The following is a 21817-nucleotide window of genomic DNA, read 5'->3' on the forward strand; positions in this document are numbered from 1 at the left end:
ATCTAGATGTGGTAGATGACATGTGAGGAAATAGATGAAATAGTGTTATTGCATAGTGTTATAGGCAGATGTGCAGCCACATCTGCCTATAGCACATTATGGTATCAATGTATCGTATATACACCTGATTATGGTATTTTGCCTTAATATGAAACCTGTTCTATACATGATTAATGGTGTAAATGTAAATCCACATCCACACAGCCCAGTTTGCAGACTGCCCAACAGGAGAGAGGGAGGCTTGTCAGCACTTTGTGGCGCAATGTAAATCATGCAGAGGTCTTTCAGAAGAACTGTAACTCTGTTGGACCTGCCATGTGAGCACAGATAGATCATCTAGACACTATTTGGCACTGCTTCTCTCAGTTCCACCAGCAGAATCTGTAATCACAGGTTTGATGTGGCTGTATCAAAACTACGATCAAACTTTACATCCACCTCAAGTCTGCATACCTTTATAGTCGAGCCAAGTAACCTTAAAGTAACTTTATCAACATGATGTATGGGGAATGCTACTGTCATAATTAGGAATGCACCAATCCATCAGCTCTGACTGTGATTTAGTATGTGCATTTTTCCAAAAGTCTCATGAGGTAGCATTTGGCTAGAACGCTAAAAAACTGAGCAGGCTAGTCAGTGTGACGGGGAGATACAAGATTCAGTCATATTAAGGTCAATCTGGGAACTCACTGAATGGTCTTCTGACTTATGAGATATTTGGTCATACAGAGAAAAGGGCTGGCAGAAATCCACCTACATAGAAGCTATGGAGAGGCATTTGCATTCAGTTCTCCAAACAGCCAACAGCTCATATCTTAAAACTGATGTTGTTGTTATGTTCAACTCCGATGTCGATTGTTTGAAAAATTGAGCTGCTCGGGAAAGGGAGTGACGCTGGAATTCATCTTGAAGATGAAGAAGTGCAAGAAGAAATATGGAAAAAGCATAGTTTTGCGTTTTATAAAGTTTATGGCTCTCTGAATTTTATATTTTAAGTAAGTTTTTGAGCTTTTAGTCTTGAGTTGTGGTTACTTTTTATAATCTGAGGTCTGTTTATATCTTGAGTTTCCTAAGTCTTCTGAAGTTTTCGTCTCCGTCCGCCAGTTGTTAGTTCCTGTTTTATTTTGGTACTCATTCATCTCATTCACATGAAATTGATTCATGTTTGTGGCTGTAATGTGACAAAATGTGGAAAAGTTCAAGGGGCCGAATACTTTTGCAAGCCACTGTAGATTCTGTTCACCTGTGTCTCATTTCCCTCAGCTGTGTTCACTTCAGCTAATCCCCCCTCTTGTGTATATATAATGGCATCTTTCTGTCAGTCCTTGTACAGTGTCTGTTACTGTGTCTTCTGTGCCTAAATTGTTGGATTCCTGTATAATCTTTAATATTTATAGTTTGTACTTTTCAACCTATTTAAGTAAAGGTGTGTTTTCAATTTATGCTGCTGCCTTAAGAGTCTCCATATGAGTCCTCCTCCTGCAGATACATGACAGCAAAAATGAGAAGCACAGACAATGGCTGCAGCGGTGGTGTAACAGATTGGCTATTTTTACTGTTTTTAATATTTTTAGTTTCTCCAGCCTCATCTGTTCTTCTGCCTCTGGCATCATATTCAATCTTTACTCTGTATTATTTGTCTCTTGGTCACTTCTTTTTGATCTGAAGTGAAGGTTAGTTTCTCATGTCTCTTTTTATGGATAATAATCAAATAGTCCTAAAATTGACTCCTACTTCCTTTTACCTGATTTTGATGGAAAACATCAAGGAAAGGTGTCCAGAAGAACTTATAAGGAAACAGGAAAAGCAAAGCTTTTTATTCAGAGAATCTGAATGCACATATTTGTTAATGGTGTACCATGTTAAAACTACAATGTCCCATAGCTGGACTAAATTACTAAATTACAAGAAGAACTAGTAAAAGAAATTTTTTTTTACTTCATTACAAAGGCTGAAATCCTATAAAATTAAATGAATCTTATTTTATTGTTTTTTTCCTGCCTGACCAATGATGCAGTAACTCCTATCCTACTGTTAAAATTTTCTGTGACCAAAGTAAAATTCCCTCCATCAACAACAACTCCCACCCCATGCATGTAAATGTTGCTGAACTGCAGAGCTCCTTCAGTGACAGACTGCTGCATCCTAGATGCATGAAGGAGCGTTTCCGCAGGTCCTTCCTCCCTGCAGCTGTCAGACTGTACAATCAGAACTGCTCCCAACAAACATAGATGTTTACATCAGCACTGTAACTGCAATAAGTTAATTAACCGAGTTGCACTACAACCTGGTTTGCCTCTTATCTGTAGTTATTTTTATTTAATTTAATAACTGTACAATACTCTGTATATAGTAACCATTGTCCTTAATGTAAATATTTAAGAAAAATTGTGTATGTTTCTGTTCTGTGTCCTGTGTACTGTTTGTTTGTATATGTGTCTTTTTGCTGCTGTTACAACCAAATTTCCCCTTGTGGGACAATTAAAGGATTATTCTATTCTATTCTAACTTAGGATGGAGCCTTTCCCAGCAAGCCCCAAATAAAAATGCATGTGATATGATGAGGGTGGCAATACAACCACAGACATGACTAATGTATATCTTAAACACACTTTGATATAGTTCATATAAGTTATAACATTGATTTAGACAGCTGATATAAATCTATGCTTTTCATAAGGAGCCAACACCTTGAGAATTTTATTACGGCAGTGCAACATTGACAGATCAACTGTACATTTTACTACCTGTTGTCAAACCATATAGCAGGGTTATGGTATGAGTAGGCCTCACTGTGAAATTAGTGATTGAAATTACTCAAAAATGAGAAACACACACTTAGTGTTAACATTTATGTGACCAAAATCACCATCAGTTTGATTTAGGTCTAAATCACAGTCATTGTTTTGGTGAATAGTTGGATGGTGTGTTGCACGTAATAAAGGAAGGGTCTTTTCTTAGCAGACGGAGAATTTGAACCGCTGTTATTATGGCTGCCATACAGATACTTCTGTGTCACTTCTATTTGTTAGAAACCTTCCTAAGCAACATTAACTGCACAACCACACCTCTAATTTTATTTCATGCTCTTTTTCTCTGCTGTGACTATCTGCCAAATTATTGCTTTCACTTGTGTCTTGTTCCCACCTGTGCTTCACCTCCAGTCACCCCTCTCTCTCTCTCTCTGTGTGTGTGTGTGTGTGTGTGTGTGTGTGTGTGTATAGTCCCGTATTGTACCCTTTGTCAGTTTGTCTGTTTACCCTAAGAGGTGCTTTACTTTGCCATCTTGCTTTATGTTGGGTTCATTTCTTGTAGTTTTATCATTTTTCACTTCACTACATTTTGTTAAAAGCAATAAAGGGCTAAACTGTTTAAAGACTACAGCTGATGGTTTTGAAATATTACATTTTAAATATGTATTTCTCAGGCTTTTCATAGACTGTTTACCCCATTCCAACCAAAGCCTACTTAACAGGGACAAGTGATCAGTACCCAAAGGCCATCAACCTTTCTAGTTTCAGAAGGTGAAACTTATCTAGTGGACAACTGACAAGAGCTGAAAAAATGGGAAACAAAATTTGAGTTAATTCACACCATAAACTTTGTAACTGAACGGGATGGGGTCAAACTGCAGCTACTTTAAGGCTGTGAAAGGGTCCAGAAGAAATTCTTTCATTTATTCTTGTTTCAATATTGAGAAAATCCTAAGAAGACTGAATCTAATCAGAGGTAGCAGATTACAGACAATAAAAAAGTGTGTCTATAAATCTATACTGCAGCTTTAACTCAGATCTTTTCCGTAACTGGTTCGTTAAGTCAGACACACAGAACTATCACACTAAGACTATGCTACAATGTACACAAAAACAACTGACTGGACAGATACACAGCCCCAAAAAAGGCTTTGAAATCACACAAATGTGAGCAATTAACCAACCTTGTCTCTTGTAGATGGGTGGTTTTCTATAGATGTTAGTTTCCTCAGAAGCTGAGAACAAAAGAGAGTCAGTTGGTGAGAAAAAGCAAAATAAACATTCAGATAAGAGGAGAACTTTGACCTTTAACTAATTCTTTAATAAACCAATTTCTTTGTACAATTAGACAGATACTTTATTGATCCCACAAAGGAAAGCTACTGTACATATTTACAACCCCAACCTGTACATAGTGTGGCTACAACACATAAATATTTTCAGAAAGTGAGATCAAGTGATCCTAATGCCTCTTTGTACAGTGACGTAGCTGCTAAGTCCTCTTATTTTCAACAATATAGCAGTATTTGAATACAACAGCTTATCCCATGAAATAAAACAAAGGCTTCAAGCATCTGCAACAAAGATGATCTGCTTTTTCTTCCTCTAGACACAAAGGCCTAAATTGTCCAATAGTGCGAGTTATTGAATGTGTTAAGTCTGAATATAATGAATAATGGCTTCCAGACCATCCTTAAATGTATTTAAAAGACATTCATCTATTTTTATAGTTTGTACAGTGACGTGAAGCTGGTCTCTGATTTCTTAGCAAACCTAACATCTCTCTCTCCTTTTTTTGTTGCCTATAGGGCTCTTCAGGGAGTCACAACTGAGCTGCTGAATGGTAGTAAAAAAAAGTCTTCTCAAAGGAAAGTTCAACTTCAGTGTAGGTAATCCCTCCATCTACATGACTGGCATCCATTCAATTCAGTTCAATTTTACTTAAATAGTGCCAAATCACAAGAAGAGTCGCCTCAAGGCACGTTGTATTGTAAGGTAAAGAGTCTACAATAATACAGAAAAACCCCCAACAATCAAACAAGTGCTTACTTTGACCAAGCACTTGGTGACAGTTTCTATGGTCTTGCCCACTTAAAATGGGTTGTATGTGGCCCATGATGTAAAATGAATCTGACATCTCTGATCTATATCATTAGCAAAGATTCTAATCAAGAACCTCTTTGCCTTTCATGTGAGATTTCTTTCCTGTCTCCTGGCTTTTTGCAATTCTTTTTCCTGATGACGATCCTTTCTTTGAGCAACTAAATCTTTCTTTTGAACTGCTAAATACTTTTTCCTTGTGTGGGTCATGTGCATTTGAGAAAAGACTCTAATTTGTGTTTTTTTTTTTTTTAACCAACTCCCACTGTTGAAATGATGATATTAGTGATCTTTTCTTAATCTCCACTGACTTCAGAAAGACTGACAGGAGGGGCCTGCTTCTGAATGTTAATTTGCCACAGTGGGTGCTGAGGGTGTCTTCTGTAGCTGTATGGTGATCTGAAAAATCATTAGGGTGACATCATGGCCCTAATGTGAAATATTGAGTGCAGAGCTGTGAATGGCACACTTGAATTACAAAGCCAGATTTTTATTCAGGGTAAAATCAAAGTCCAAAATGTTAAAAATCCATAATGTGGCATTAACCTCCTAGGACCCTGCGTCCACATATGTGGACATCACATTTTGGGTTATTTAGACCAAAATACTCAATTTTGCTCTACAAGGGCCTGATATCCACTTACGAGGACATTATACTGCTACTGTTCTATCAAAATTTTAAACGAATATCCTCATATGTGGCTCTGATTTTTCATAAAAACAAAAATAAGGTAAAAAAAAAAAATCTGGTAATTCTTTGTTTTTACATTCATTGGACCCCAATATGCCCAAATATCAAAGAGAAATTAAAAATGCATGCTGTGGAAGAGTTTGGGTCTTAGGAGGTTAACAGAAATCCAAAATAAAAGATGTAAGCAAAGGAAAACAGGAGACCAAAGAAGGTGCACACAGGAAGAAAGGGAACAGGAATATACCATATGTTCTGAACACTGATGGTGGGGATTGAGGTACAGGTGAGAACATACAGGAAGTGAAACTAAAACATATGCTTTTATAACACAAACCCAAGCTCAAAACTACTGACCAGACCTCCAAATCAATGAAATTTTCTTCTCACAGCAGTGAGGTCATTTTCCTTCACCACACTTGACAGAGGTGAAACGAAGGTAGGTCAGATACGTTTGCCTTGACAGACATGCTAAATATCAGAACTATAGTCATCAGTATTTATTTTTTACAGAAGTCTAGAATTTGCTCAGATGCAGGGAGGGGAAAAAAACTGTATTTCCACATTATGTCAACCATCATCCACCATTCTTTCATCTTTATTCTCATTTTCATCTCATACAACTGAAGCTGAACCTGCTGCATCACCTGCCACAGCGACACTTCCTCCTTCAATTTTTTTTCATTACTTGCACTATTTGTGTTGTTAGCATCACTTTTCCCCAGAGAGGGACACCATTTCTGGGGAGAACACCAGTACATCAATGCATAGCTTTACACCAACGATTAATGAGATAATTAATTAAATTACCCTCACGTTTCTTAAAAGATATCATGCAAACTGTATATAAAGGTAAAACTATACCAACCACCTTCCCGTACAAAATCCCAGTATGCAGTGCACAGAGGAGAGCGGAGGAGTTAAATATTCTGGCTTTCCTTGTTTAACCTCCCCCACCAAATTAGTTGTATACATTTACAGTCTTAAGCACGACGGAAGCTGACAGAACAGGTGATAAACTGGTACTGCAGAGGTGCTGCCTTGCATCCAGACAACCTGACTAACATGCCGAGGTTGATTAATACAGCTTCCCAGGCTTAATACAGGAAAGAAAAGCAGGCGGCACAAGAATAAAGATGAGGGTGGAGAGCAATTAAAGTTGATCCAAATTAAAAAGAAAAAACTAAGAAGAGACAAGAACAGGAAAGCGGCACAACAACATGCCACAGTAAACTATAAATGCCTTTTAGCCTTTAATATAACAATAAATAATGAAAAAAACAGAAAACATTTCCATTCACACTGTGTGCCGCAAATGCAACCAAGTTTGAGATTTGACTCCCTTATTTGTATGCACTAAATGTGTATGCACATGACACTCTGAGACACTTTGAATAAAAGCATCCAGCAGATACATTTCGCACTCTGTTGAAAGCAAGCAGGAAGTGCTGTTTCAGGGCTGGCGAGAGGAAAAAAAGCATGAGGAAACACAAATTGAGAAATGGAGTGGGGGCAGGAAGAGGGAACGATGGAGGGAAATCAAATATGCAGCTGATATTGAGAAGAAGAGGCCTTTTATAGTGAAGGGAGCAAAGACAGAGTGAAGCATTCAGAGAGGAGAGAGGCGTTAAGTTGTTAAAGTGGAGGGTTGATGGGCTCTTAAAATAAAATTAACCGATATTTGTTGCAAGATGACAGTACTAAAGAACTCGTATGTTACACAAAAGCTGCAAATGAGTAAGACAAAATAGACAAAGAGTGCCCATTGGTCAATGAGAGAGGAGGATTAATACATTTTATGGTTGTTAAAACATCAATGAAATAAGGACAAAGGCAAAAGAATAAAAGAAAATTAAAAAAGATGAAAATGAATGAATTACAGAAAAACTTTTGTTCCTCTATCTAGATGATGATGGATGGATCGTGCTCATTAGTAATTAATATCTCAAATTCCTTTTTTGTGACTCATTTTTTGGGGGTAGATAAATTGGAACCAGCAAGAAGACTGTTCTTCCATCACAATAATTACTCAATATTCAAATTTACTCTTTAGTTACAGTCATGGTAAAAAGAAAGTAAACCCTGAATTCTAAGGTTTTTACTATCACGACATGATATATAAAAAAAAAAAGCACATTAACAAAAACAAAAATAGTGCTACCCCTCAGCCTCCTAGATACAGCTATACACCTATCTGAAACTCCTATGTCACTTTGTTCGCGAGTTATCACATTCACAAACTTGGGTGTTGATGTCGCCCACCCGCCCCCTCACCCATGGATCCTCTGAAATCTGTCACCACAAATCAATAAATGTATAAAATTACAGAAAAGTTCTTGTAGCTCAATTTTGATAGTAGATAGTGCCAGGAAAAAGCTGATTATTTCTAAAAATGAATATTATACCATGGCTTAGGTTTGCATAGGTGAATCTGGAAAACCCTCAATACCTTTGGAACAATGGCTTTTGGACAGATGAGACTAAACTGTAGGTATTTGGCTATACAGCACATAATGCACCACATTTGGTAAAACTCAAACACAGCATACCAACAACCAACCATCAAACACCTCATACCAACTGTCAAGCACAGTGGTAGAGGGGTGATGATTTGGGCTTGTTTTGCAGCCACTGGACCTGGGAACCTTGAACTCCTCTGTATAGAATTAAATCTGCCCGACAGCTAAAGCTTGAGTGATATTTGGTCATGCACCAGGACAATAAACAAGCATAGCAGCAAATATATGAGAGGATGGTTGAAAAAGAAAAGAATCTAGGTTGCCTTGGCCAAGACGAAGTCCAGACCTCAACCTGAATAAAATGCTGTGGTGGGACTTTCAAAGAGCTGTCCATGAACGAATGCCCGCAAACTTCAATGAACTGAGGCAAAGCTGTCAAGCAGAGTTAGCAGAAATTCCTCTACAATGATGTGAGAGATTAATAATGTTGTATAGAAAATGTTTACTTCAATTTACTAACGGTGGTTCTACAAGCGACTGAATCATGGACCGTATTTTCTCTTCCACACACAGCTTCTACATTTTGGCTTAGCTGTTGTTAGTTAGTTGCTTGTTGTCCATCTGAGGTGGCATTTACCTCATTCTAACACCTGCTCAGAACCACATTATTTTTTATTATGTCCTCATATGTAAAACCTTAGACTTGAGACAGTGTACTTTTTTGCCATGACTATAAAGGATTTTTTTTATTTCAAAAATGATAACAAAATATCAAATTATTATTTTAATCCAATTAAAACCTGTGTGCATGAACGCAGGAGAACAGCTGATATAGCTGATATATAGTAATAACAAACTAGGTCCATCAGTGAACTGTGGATTAGTTTTGGTCTGACGTGGTGAAGTTTTGGTTAGTTAACAGGTTAGGGTCAGGGCTACATACACAGTAACGGCCTACCTGGCACATGGAAATGCTTGGGGGCTTGGAAGGTGTTGGTGGGTGTAGCACACCTGGGCACTGGCTGACTATAATAAGGAGAACTCCTGCCACTTTCACTGCCTGCACTCAGCCCAGCCAATCACAGTGAGAGAAACCAAAGCATCAATGACCCACATCCACAAACAGTAAGACAGACAGGGTATTGAAAGATAGAAATAACCCGATGGATTACATGTGCATGTAAATGTGAGTTGCACCCACACAAAGACTTTCTATCCAGCTATTTTTCTCTGTGTGTGTGCGCGTGTGTGTGTGTGTCTTTGCTTGAGTGAAAGTATTACCAGGGACATAATAATGCAGTGGGGAGCCTCCGTGACGACTGTGTGCAGGTGAGTCGGTATAGGGGGAGCTGGAGGAACGTCTTGTTCTTAACTCCATGCCATCCAAGAGATCCTGAAAGGAAAGGCTGCTTTAGAGGCTGTCTGAGTAATGTGTTTTAATTTACTAAAGGCAGTAAAGTAGACCACAAGGTTACTTCCACAACACAGTTTTAATCATGCTGACAGCAGTTTATTAACCTACATGGTGCGTATGCTGCTAGCAGTCCTAGTGCACAAACATGTGCAGATGTAGTCTAAACACAGACAGTGAAGACTATTACGGTGCCGTTACAATGATGGCACAAATTAAAGAAATACTTGGATGGTTACTTTCCTTCATGCCGAGACTGAAACAATAATATTAACATATAAATAGATGCGTATTAAATATGAAAGTGGTTTGGTTAGCGTAGCATGTAGACTGGAATCAGAGGAAACATGCAGCCTGATGGGAACAAAATCCACCTACCAGCACTTCTAAAGTTTACTAATTAAGATGGTATATCTCAAGGGTACAAAATTATGTCCCAAAATATCAAACTATGTCTTTTTGTATCCTTTTTTTATCCAATCTGCTATTATTGGTAATTAATTTTCATCAAAATCTGCTTCCAGAAACCCAACACTTTACAGTACCTCAGCTTATCTGCCAATAGCAAGACACCGGTACCTTATATTACCGTGAGTTTAATGTGTTTAAAGTACTGAATACACTGAAGTAATCAACCTGTTATCATTTTGATCTATTCAAATGTTGCCGGTGTTTGATATCACTCAACTTTACTGTTTTGAGTTCTAAAATTAAAACCAGTTACATCTATTTTCTTTTGTATTTAATACTTTAGAGTAAGGATTACCTTCTCAACCATTACACAAAGAGGTGGGTGGAGTACTTACATGAGAGTATGGTGATAAGGAGCCCAATGACTGGACATATGAGGAGAAATAAAAGATATTTGTTACTGTTCATTATTCTTAATATGTTATGGTCAATTTATTTTTACCGGAAGAAATTCAAATAGTGAGTTTGTGCGTGTGTGACTACCTGCCTACGGTTGCATCTCTCCAAAGTGTCATCTGAGAGGTGCGTCTGTGCATGGTCGGCCTGATAAGGAATAATGTCGGGCCGCTGAATGTCATATATGGCTTTAACCCTGGGAAGTGCTGCCACCTGCTTATATTCCAAAACATCCCCATTACCCTTAGCCTGTTAGAGAGAGACAGGTAGACAGGGATACACATTAAATGAAGACCAAACCATAAGTAGAAGACTGGCTGTAAACAGCCAATCTCGATCACCAACAGAAGAGGCACCCACGGAGACACAAATTCTTGCATAGAAAATCACACATATGGTAGCATACAGGAAGGGAAATGAGGCAATGGTAAACATTCAGGTGAGCAGGTTAAACTGAAATCTTTGATGGGCCGGTAAAAATTTAAACATGACATTAAACGATCTAAGATAGAGCTAAAAAGTGTGCACTGTAAGACAATAACTCTGGATAGGAAACTAAAGGGCTCAAGATAAAAGCCTGCTTATTATAAAAGGCATATTAAGGCTTTAGTAGTCTAGCACTTTGCTTTTAGTAGACATACAGTAAGGCAGGGAGAGGCAACAGACAGACAAGAAGTCTGCTGAGAGACTGATAGCACAGACCGCCTGAGCTTTCAGGGTCTCTTTTGTGCTTCTGTCTATGCTGGTTATGTTTGAGTGACAGATGTGACTGTGACAGCTGAGGGCGCAACCATGGCGTAGCCATGGTGACGGTTACTCACACAGATGAGCCGGTGAGGAGAGCCAAGGAGAGGAGAGGAGCCTGGAGGAGAAATGGATGCTGTCTCAGAGGTACGTCTCAGCTGGTGGGACAAATGTCAGTGAGAGCAAGAAGATGAATAAAGTTAGCTTAAATACAACAGTGAGCGCAGAAAAGTACTTTAATTTAATGCATTACTCAAAAAAGTGAACCCGGAGCAGTAACTCAAATAATCACTCGTTACAGCCAAGGTATCCAGAAGATCATCTCTGAAAGCACATCACCTCAAACCTTGAGCTGGTTACCCAGTACCACTAGTACCTCCAGTACCACAGGAAACTGAGGCTATAATTCACATCGGCTCACCAAAACTGGACAACAGACAACTGGAAAATGGCCGCCTGGTAATGAGCCTTGATTTCTGCTCAAACATTTGAACGGTAGGGTGAGAATTTGGTGTAAACAACATGAAAGCCTGGATCCATCCTGCCTTGTATCAACACTTAAAGTGGTATTATGGTGGTGGTATGATGGTCTATGGGGGATATTTTCTTGGCACACTCTGGACTCCATCCTTACTACTCAGCGTCAAGCCTCAGTGTGCTAATCTTCTAATAGCTGTAAGTTAACACACCAAGTCACACCAAGCTAAAACCATCCCAAAAAGGCTTTCTGGAACATTACAATGAGTCCAGATGGCCTCCACAGTCACCAGATCAACATCCAATAGATGTGGTAGAACAGGAGATTCACAGCATGCAGGTGCAGCTGCAAAATCATGCATCAAACGTATGATATTAAATGTCAATATAGACCAAATTTAAAATAAAAAAGTAAAATAAAATACTTTAGCCACCCTCTCACTTAAAAAAGTGTGTTTTGTTAATGCTGCATTTTTGTTTTTAATATAAAGCAAGTGGATGGAGTTCTCTGCTCACAGCCAGAACTGTGTAATATTATCGATATCCACTCTGTTTGACTTCATACAAAGTCAAGACTTTAAAAAGGCAGATACCTGACTTTTTCTTCAGTATTAATCCTTCAGGATAGACAACAACTTTGTGCTGAATATTATAGCTACAAACTAACACTTCTGTACCTGTTATGTTTTTACTGTGACAGGATTATTAATCCAAGTCTTAATCATGTAAGTGTTCTTGTAAATGTTCCTCTATGTGCTGGAATAGCTGAATCTCACTTTTTTTCTTGACGTGTTCACTTCTCAGTTGAACTGAGCAATCATTTGACAACAAATGTTAATTTCCTACTTTTAACATTCATATTCCCTGTGTGTGTGTGTGTGTGTGTGTGTGTGTGTGTGTGTGTGTGTGTGTGTGTGTGTGTGTGTGTGTGTGTGTGTTGTAAAGTTACAACTTCCTCTTCTGCCATGGTGTGATGATTATTATTTGCATGTTCATGATAACACCAGGCTCCGGCAAGAGCTGTCAAAGTGCAGCTTTTCGATGAAATGCTTTGAAAAAATACAATAAGACTTTATGAACCTCTTTGGACAATTTCTGTTAAATAAAGCTGCAATAATAGTATGAAAAATCTAGTGACGAACTATATATTACAATGAAATCTTTTATAAATGAACCGCAAAATAAAGTCTATTTATCCAAATTTTTATATATAAAACTATATTCGCTGAGGGCAGATTTTAGTACATTTCTTACAATGCTAAGAGCGACATAACTGCTTTTAAAACAACAGTGAGACATTTCAGACACAGCATGAAAGAGAGAACCACTGAGAGGACAAAAACAGAAACAGAGAGGAAGAGCAGGGGCTTGCAGGTATTTTGAGTAACACTCACCCTCAGTTTCCTCTCCAGCCGAGCTGCTTCTTTACACATGGGGTGCCAAACCTCTGAACCTGCACATACACACATGCGATTTTATCTCAGTTTACTTTGTTTATTGTGTGTGGGCAGCAGCCATACAGTTTTATGGGATCCTATGAAGAGCAGATCAGCTTTTCTCAAGTGCATCAACATCAATCAAAGGCACACACACACACGAGACACTGTGTGTGTGTGTGGAAGCAGTTTGTCTAAACTGATAAGAGAGGATGTAGCTCTTGTGGTCTCCTACACAGATAAATATCAAGAGGGAAAAACAAAAATTCTGTCCACTCCTTTGTCCAAACTGAAATATCCCAACCATAATTAAACAGATGTTTTTCTCACAGTAACTCATCTTTTTAGTTTAGCCAACTCTTATTCATGTCATCATCTTCACCTGTCATTAATGTTTAGTGACATTCTGAAAGTGTGAAAACAATTTAAGACATGTGATCCCCAATTTTTTTTTGTTTTTGCCATGTCAGCTTTCAGTGACTCCCTATTTTATTTTGAAGTCCTGTCCCTCATGTAGCTCTATTTCCTGCCTTTGCTCATTTCCCGCCATCCTTATTGTCTAATTTGGTTTATCTGAACCTTACTAGCCATTTCCACCTGGTGGGTCTTTAGCGTGTATGACTTTTCAGTCTATCATTTTATCAAGCTTTTATCCTGTGGAATTTGCTGCTAACGCTCTGCAGTGTGTTTTGTTAACAACTTTATGGTCAATAAAGTTACTTTTTGCAAACTGCCTTTCTACCTCCTTGTAGTGGTTTTGCCTAAAATGCAACAGATATTATCAAATAAGACACAATAAACAGTCTTGCACAAATAACAAGAATGGAACTGAAAAGAATGAACAAGTGAATAATGCTGAACTGCATGTTGTATGTTTCTAATAATGTCCACAAAGTTATTAATATTGAAGTAAAAACTTTACTTTGCTTAAACTTTGGTTTTTTCTCCTTGTATTCTATAGCAATGATTTAGCCAGCTGATTTATCATCAACCATATGGAAACTTCTATCGCTGTATTTGATTTTAAAAAATACATTCAGTACTTTTTCTTTAGTTTTGCTATCATGTTTTTATGCTGTGCTTCTGTGAATACTTCTCATTGCTTATATTACATTGTAGACTAAAAAAAACCTAATTGAGTTTCAAAATTGTTCCATTAAGGAAGTCAGCATGATTGTACCATCCTTTTTAAACAGAAAAGGGAAAGTAAAACAAGTGTTAAAGCGCAAAAATGTTACATCAAATATTGCAGGATGCAACATTATAATCGTGTTGTTGTTTATATTTTTTGACTGCGTTGGCATAATTGTGCTTTAACAGTTATTGTAAAAGAATTTTCTGAATGAAAAAGAAGTGAAGTAATTGAGGAAAAAGAGAGAAGAATGAGCAACAGTAAACAAAGAAGAGCAGGCTGAACTACAGCACAAGAGACGAAAGAGGCAATGAATGAGATCTCGTAGCTCTTATAACAATCGACCACTAATGTCAGGATGTTATATCCATGTAGATCTGATAATGACAGTAATATATCCACCCTGAGCACACGTGCGCGCGCGCGCACACACACACACACATACACACACACACACACACACACACACACACACACACAAATAAATGCAAGTGTACACACACGCTGACTATGTATCATTTTTCTTGAGCCCTGGGGCGGTGCAGGCCAGCAAAAAGAACTCAGTTAGTTGATCATGACTCTAATATACAACCACTATCAACACCATAAATCTGCAACACACATACACACAGACACGCACACACACAAAGCAGGAGGCTATGCACGCCCAATAAGTAGACACACCGCTCTCACACAAACACCCACACAAAATCAATAGTGTAGACAGGAACCATGCGTGGTGATTCAGTGCACCCCCATCCCACCCACGGTCTTCAACTCTGCTGTCGAACAGATGTGTGGCCTTGGACTTGAAATCCTTTTTCTGCAGGATGAGGAGAATTTAAATTGTGCAGTGAAAAAGAATTCAGCCTCAAACACAATGCAAAATAAACTCTGAGAAAACTAGCTGCATGCTTATTTATTTTTTCTTTTAACAATACTGCCATTATAAAGTAACCTGAGATATTTGGTATTTTTTTTCTTACATGCAGATGTGCGATGTAGGAATGAAGGCTCTGCTGTCTTTGTACAGACTTTATGCAAAATAAGGGTAATCAATGGAACAAACTGGCCATCTGATCTTAGCTGGTGATATTCAAAAATATGGGGCGAAGGCAACCAGTGTGAAACCCAGGGAAGTAGTATTAACATTTATATATTTATACCATTTGAAATTCTAAGTGTAGTCTATAAAAAGATATTTAAATATTCAAGAAAATTTTCCTTATTGCTGAGCCATGCTGCCAATACAAAGTGTGTACACACTGAGCACATGAAATGCATACTCTATGTCTTTTGAAACTGAGACTACACCGAGAAAAAATTAAATATATGTGGTTAATCATCAGTTTCTACTTGGAAAGGAACATTTCATTCAAACAAAAACTGATTCTGCCAAACAAAAATGATTCTCTTTGGCATCACTTATCACTCAGCTGTGGTCAGAATTTATTTTCTTTATTGCTGCTTAGCAATGATGGTTACTCTCGAAACTGAGCCAATGAGAACCTCATGACAATTGATAAGAGAATTGATAAGGGATCAAATAATGGAATTGGAATCTCTAAATTCTCATCAATTCCCATTCCTAATCCCTACCACCACACAAACCAGTTTTTGTATGCACTTGCACACACAAACCACTTCTTATTCTAGACATGTGTCATGAGATGGATTTCGAGTTTGTGTGTGCATGTACGAGTGGGTGTACGTGTGTGTGTGTCGTAATTGAGTGTGCCTCACGTGGGTGATTGCTCGGGCCTCCTACATGTCTAAAGTAATCAAAAGGAGTGAATGTAACCTTGGGGCAGTTTACAGGGGCTCAGCACACAGACACACATATTAGTCTCAAACACATCTATAAAGAATATAATGTACACACTTACAGGTACAGATTAAAAAGCTCACATATGTGGTCTTCAAGTACTATATGCAAATGCTTAGTTTTACTGGTGGCTTTGAGAGGTAGAGCAGCAGAATGACAATGAGCTGAAACAGGAGGTGCCACCCTGTGTGGCAACTCTGACACTGTGTCTGTCGGCCACATGTTACGGTACAGTAACTTAATATTAAATTTAAATTTCCCTCCATTAGGCCAAGTGTTCACAATTTTTTTCTTGTCCTGTCCTACTTTTTTTAAATGACTTGCACTATTTTATAATATCTGTTTTCATCTTGTATTTTCTTGGTGTGTGTTCCAGCCACCCACTCTTGGTCTGTGTGTGCTCCTTTGGTCACTTCCTGTTTTATTCAGCAGTCTCTTTTCTCATGTGTCCAGTTGGTTTGCTTCTTGTCTTTACTCACTGCTGTGATTTGCTGCTTTTTCCTAATTGTTTAACCAATTAGGTGAAAACAATTCCACTTGTGTATTTAGCCTCTGTTTAACCTCAGTTCTTTCTGTGTGCAGTGCACCCATGTTTTTTCCCATATGTTCTTCATAGCATGCCTTTCAGTACACTTAGTTTGTTATTTGTTAAGTTTTTGTACAGATTTTCTGTATTTTTGATTTTTTTTATAATGTTTCACTCCCTGTTTGTTATTTGTTTTTCTTCTTTGCTGTTGTCTGCTAGGCAGGGCAGCATCAGCACCAGAGATGCCAGTAGGATCAACAAATTGATTCACAAGGCTGGAACCATCACTGGCCAGAGTTTGGAGCTGTTTGAGTCAGTGAGGGACAGGAGGTCACTGAACAAACTGCTCTCCATTATGGACAACCCATCACAACTCCCTCCACTCCACACTACTAAGGAAGCAGAGCTCCTTATCCCTCTGACTGATTCAACCCCATTACCATAAATAACGCTTCAGGAAATCTTCCTACTGTTCTCTGTCAGACTGTATAAAAACTCTTTGTTCTGTGACAGGTGAACACACCTGTCAGGTATAAGTAGTCTGAAGAATTTAATACATACTTAGCAGTATTATCATGATATAAGCGTTGCATGCTCTTTGAATATGTGGGACTCAAACTAAATTCATCAGATATATACACAACAAGATTTTGTTGTATCTCCATGATTGAACTCATTAACTTTAGTCACTGTTATCTGATTTGTAAAACATTTCCTGGATGATTCAATTTAAAACCTGGTGATGGTAACATCATTTAGGATAATTCTGTCAGTGACAGCTGAGAGTAATGGAAACAGTGGAGGAGGTGAAGGCTGACAGGTAATTGACTCCAACCTCTGTGTGTGACGGAGGAGGGGGATGTATGGGTTTCTGTGTATTTACCACAAGTGTTATACTTGAGATCAATAACCTATATAATGGCTGTTACCGCAATCTTTTATTAGGTCAAGGTATTTTTCACTGACATTCCTGGTATTTTTTTACATATATATTAGGGGTGCAACGATACTCGTATCGATATTGAACCGTTCGATACAGTGCTTTCGGTTCGGTACGCATGTGTATCGAACAATACAAAATTTTTAATTTATTTTATCAACTTTTCTTCTGACGATGCTGTCTGTGTTGAGAGCTCAGTGGATCTGCGTTCGACTACTCCGCCTAGGCTGCACTGTCGAGCGCAGATCCACTGAGCGCAGCGCAAGCTAGCAAGACAAAAGCTAAGCTCGTTGCAACATGGCAAACTGAACCTCCCCCACCCTCATTCAGATCTGGCCTTTGGAACTATTTTGGTCTTCATGTGAAGTATGACCCTGAAGGTAAGCGCGTCATGGACAAAAGTAAAACAGTATGTCGGATGTGCCACGCAATGCTCAATTACATGGGTGGGAACTACTGCGTTAGCGCAGTTTGCTCGTTAACGTGTTGACGCCGTCCAGCCCCACGCACGGGGCGATCCGCAGTAGCTCGTTAACGAAGATTTGCCGTGTTGTGGCGTTAACGTCATTTCAGATTAACGCTGACAGCACTAGTGGGAACACAATGAATATGACTGCACATTTACGCCGACATCAGCCTAGTGCAAAGACAAGTGGAAGCAGACAAAAACAACAAGCACGCATGCTACAAACTTTACCCGAGTCATTTAGACAGCCGTTAGCACATGATTCTCCTTATGGGGACCTGATATGTTTAATATGCCTCTGAGAATATAGCCCAGAAGAAGCGTATAGTATAGCTTTTATTTTGGAAAGAGCCATTTTTCTGTAATAAACTCTCTTTTCCAAAGATGAGTGATTTCTCGATCAGATAGATTTACTTTACATTGTTGTTTCAGCAACATTAAATTTAAAAACTGTACTTTTGAGTTAAAATATATATTTATAATTTTAATAAATGACAAATTAAAAAAGCATGAACATTTTTTTGTATCGAAAAAATATCGAACCGTGACACCAAAGTATCGAACCGAACCGAACCGTGAATTTTGTGTATCGTTGCACCCCTAATATATATACATACACACACACACTCAGACATAAACCCCCAAATCCTTCTCTTTAACCCTTAACACTCATGCAGTCATTTGCAGAGGTTTCAGGAAATGAAGCATGTCCTCAGTTCCAACTCATGTCCCAAGTACCAAGATCTAAATCTCAGTCTTATGTCTGTGTACACCACAGGCATAAACATACACATACATATACAATTACCTAGATGTAAGTCATTAAATTATTATAAGTATTTGCTTTTGTCCCCAAACGGGAAACTTGTCCTCACAATATGGTCAAGTAAACATGTTAATGTCCCCACAACATTAGTAATACCAACACACACACACACACACACACACACACACACACACACACACACACAACCCCGTTCAGCTATCTTAATGAGGACCTTCATTGACATAATGGTTTCCCTAGCCCCTTACCCTAACCTAACCCTAACCATTAAAAATGAATGCCTAACCCTGACCCTTACCCTAAACCTAACCATAACCTAATTGTAACCCTGACACTAAAACCACATTTTGAGCCCCAAAAAGGCCTTCAAACTTGTGAGGACCGGTGAGTGTGTCCTCACAAGTGACTGTTTTCGGTCCTCACAAAGATAGCTAGACAGGAACACACACACACTTCCACAGATGCAGAATCACACAGAGGCCATCTGGATACTTGCAGGGTACTAATTCAATTGAAGCTAGAAGTCTATTTTTATGCCTGTTAACTGTATAAATGCAGAAGCACATTTGTGTTTATAGAGACATAAATTCAGACTAAATTGATTTCCTAACAAATATATTCAGAATTTTATATTCAGAAGTTATAATTATTATTAAATGTTAAGCTTTGTTTTATCCAGGTTCAGGTTGATATGGAATTTTCTTCCACTTCATACAGGGGAAATTTATTTTGCTAGTTACCACACACAATATCCTGATTACCTGTCAGGTACATTTCCTCTCCTTCTAGGAACATCATGTGACAGCGGGCACATCTCGCACAGCTGGGGTGGTAATGTTTTCCTCCAGCCTGCAGGAAAGGAAAGGAAAGGAAAGGAAAGGAAAAGGAAAGGAAAGGAAAGGAAAGGAAAATCAGACACATAATGGCAAAAGCAAATGGTACAGATGAGAAAACGGGAACAGAGTGGTGATAAGAAACAGAAAAACAATGCAGAGTGAAGAAGGAGGAGAGGCATGATAAGAAACAGGAAAAAAAAAGATGAATAGTGTGAAGGAGATGGGGAAGTGTTGCTTTGTCGGGTTTCCAAAGCTGCTTCGTCATCAGTCAGCACTTCATTTAAAGAGGGACAGCTGCATTTTTTTGCAGCTTTTTATAGACCAGCTCACACTGACAAGCACAGAACACGCACATTCCCACTGTCGTTCCCAGCTGTCTTTAAGCATGCACGCATATTCCCAAAAGCGCACATACACAACAGAAAAATGCACTCACCTCAAGTACTTTGCCACTTATGTACCTGTTACAGCTCTCACACCTGATCCCAAACTGACTGTGGTAGTCAGTCTCACAGTAAGGTATCCCATCTCTGAACAGTGAGAAACAGTGAGAAAGACAAAAAGCTCACAGTTTACTCCACTACTATTCATCCTGTAAAGATTTACAAAGCAAGTGCTACATTTCAATTTAATTTTGATAGTAAATAGTAGAAAAATGAGTAAAAAACAGCAATCTTTCCACAACTTGATGACAAATGTTTTAAATGTGCAATTTTCTAGTACGGTAGTTTCAGAATTAAAAGTCTGGATACAGGAGGCAGTTTCTGTGCAGTGGCTTTTGATGTGGATTGGTGAAGAAACGTTTGATATTTGCCCAAGCACACCTATGACTGACTTGAGATAGGAAGGATCAAGCCACCTACTTGCTGATGTACTCTCCAGTGAGGGCGCAGCCGCATGTTCGGCATTTAAAACAACTGACGTGCCACTGTCTCTCCAAAGCCAGCAGAGACTGACCCTGTTTGATCTCCTCACCACAGCCGGCACAGTCTGGAGGGGAGGGGAGGGGAGAAGAGGGGAGAGGAAAAGCAGGAAGCGCGGTAATGAGAATGCACACATGTACGATAGGAACAGGCAGGAACACTTTGAGCATTTATGCATTTATCACTCCCCTTCTATGTCCTTGCCTTTCTGCTCTGCCAACCTCTCATCACTTCTCTACCTCCTCCTCCTCTCTTCCTCATCCCTCTCTCCTGTCGTGACAGTCACACTGTCTCTGCCAGATGGAGCTACCAGGCTACAGGACTACCTGAAGCAGCAGGCCACCTTCTGTGTTTGTGGGTGTGTTTGGAAGTAACTCCCTGCAGCTACACACCTACAAAGACGCTGTGTTTTTACAGCGTTCAGCAGGTGGACTGTGCAACTCTAGGTGTTCATTTGTAGAGGAACAAACAGTCTTACATGCTGGATGAATCACAAAGATATGAGTCAGTTAAATATCATTAGGCAGGGAAAAACCATAGCTAATAGCTTTTTTAAAAAAGATGATCTGGCAAAGTGCTGTAAAATGAATCTTCTTCTGCTTGTGTTAGGTTTGATGAATGGGATTTGATGGGATTAAGTTACACACACAAACTTAAATACTCAAAGCTGGACACATATTTATTTCTTCCATTTCTTTGATTTGTTGGAGTATCAAACACGACATTTTGCATATTTTGGCTCATTAATGAACACCATAAGGGATGCCACTCTACAGGCTAGTAAATGAACCTTTGAGTTGAGTATATTCTATTTAAAACATGCATTTCCTTAAAATATTAATAGAAAAATAATTATTGCAAAGTAATACCTGCACAGCTTTTGAAGAACTGGATAATGTGTGTTGGCTTATCCTTTATGTCTAGTGAAGAAAGTGTGAGATATGTTGTTGCTGTGTATGGTGTTGCACACGTCAGTGAGCGTATATTTTCATTTGTGTGTGTGTGCGTGTTTGTTTCTTACAGCTTGGTCCGTGGACCTTGACGGGCTTGTCGCTGTTCAGAGAAAGTGAACACTGCTGACACACACACTTTTTCCCACAGAAGGTCACTCTGTCTCCAATTGGAAATGGGCTTCTGAGAAAGCACACATAAAAAAAACATTTCAGTAATGCCATGCAGAATGCAGATAGGGCAATACTGAAATTCACAGTTTGCCCAATCAGAAAACACACGAAATTCCAATTTGCTTGTACTCCCAAGTTGAACAGTATTGATGTACGTAAGTAGTATTGGTGCAGGTATTTCCAAGTTTCTTTAGCAGAAGTTTCACACAATATTTGCCATTATTTCTGCTACCCTTACATTATACATGAAAATTTGTCTTTCCCAGCATTGAAAACTAACATTTAGCAAATTCTTTTTTTACACTGGGACATTTTTAATAACATAA

General features: G+C 38.7%; 1 protein-coding gene across 3 annotated transcripts in view; it reads right to left on the reverse strand.

Annotated features, from left to right (window-relative positions):
* Nucleotides 1-21817, reverse strand: part of LOC134636846 (actin-binding LIM protein 3-like) — a 55370-nt gene that overhangs the window by 12745 nt on the left and 20808 nt on the right. For 2 of the 3 annotated variants that reach the window (XM_063487075.1, XM_063487073.1), the window contains exons 4-14: nucleotides 21389-21501; nucleotides 20308-20434; nucleotides 19881-19974; nucleotides 19370-19457; nucleotides 12894-12952; nucleotides 11100-11180; nucleotides 10366-10527; nucleotides 10218-10247; nucleotides 9282-9393; nucleotides 8959-9060; nucleotides 3938-3988 (exon numbers count right to left, since the gene is read on the reverse strand). In XM_063487075.1, coding sequence (XP_063343145.1) covers nucleotides 3938-3988; nucleotides 8959-9060; nucleotides 9282-9393; nucleotides 10218-10247; nucleotides 10366-10527; nucleotides 11100-11180; nucleotides 12894-12952; nucleotides 19370-19457; nucleotides 19881-19974; nucleotides 20308-20434; nucleotides 21389-21501 — 1019 coding nt within the window. The remainder of the gene's footprint in view (nucleotides 1-3937; nucleotides 3989-8958; nucleotides 9061-9281; nucleotides 9394-10217; nucleotides 10248-10365; nucleotides 10528-11099; nucleotides 11181-12893; nucleotides 12953-19369; nucleotides 19458-19880; nucleotides 19975-20307; nucleotides 20435-21388; nucleotides 21502-21817) is intronic. The other variant, XM_063487074.1, reaches the window with a different exon arrangement.

The sequence above is a fragment of the Pelmatolapia mariae genome, linkage group LG10_11 (assembly GCF_036321145.2).
Source record: "Pelmatolapia mariae isolate MD_Pm_ZW linkage group LG10_11, Pm_UMD_F_2, whole genome shotgun sequence".
In the NCBI taxonomy this organism is placed as follows: Eukaryota; Metazoa; Chordata; class Actinopteri; order Cichliformes; family Cichlidae; genus Pelmatolapia; species Pelmatolapia mariae.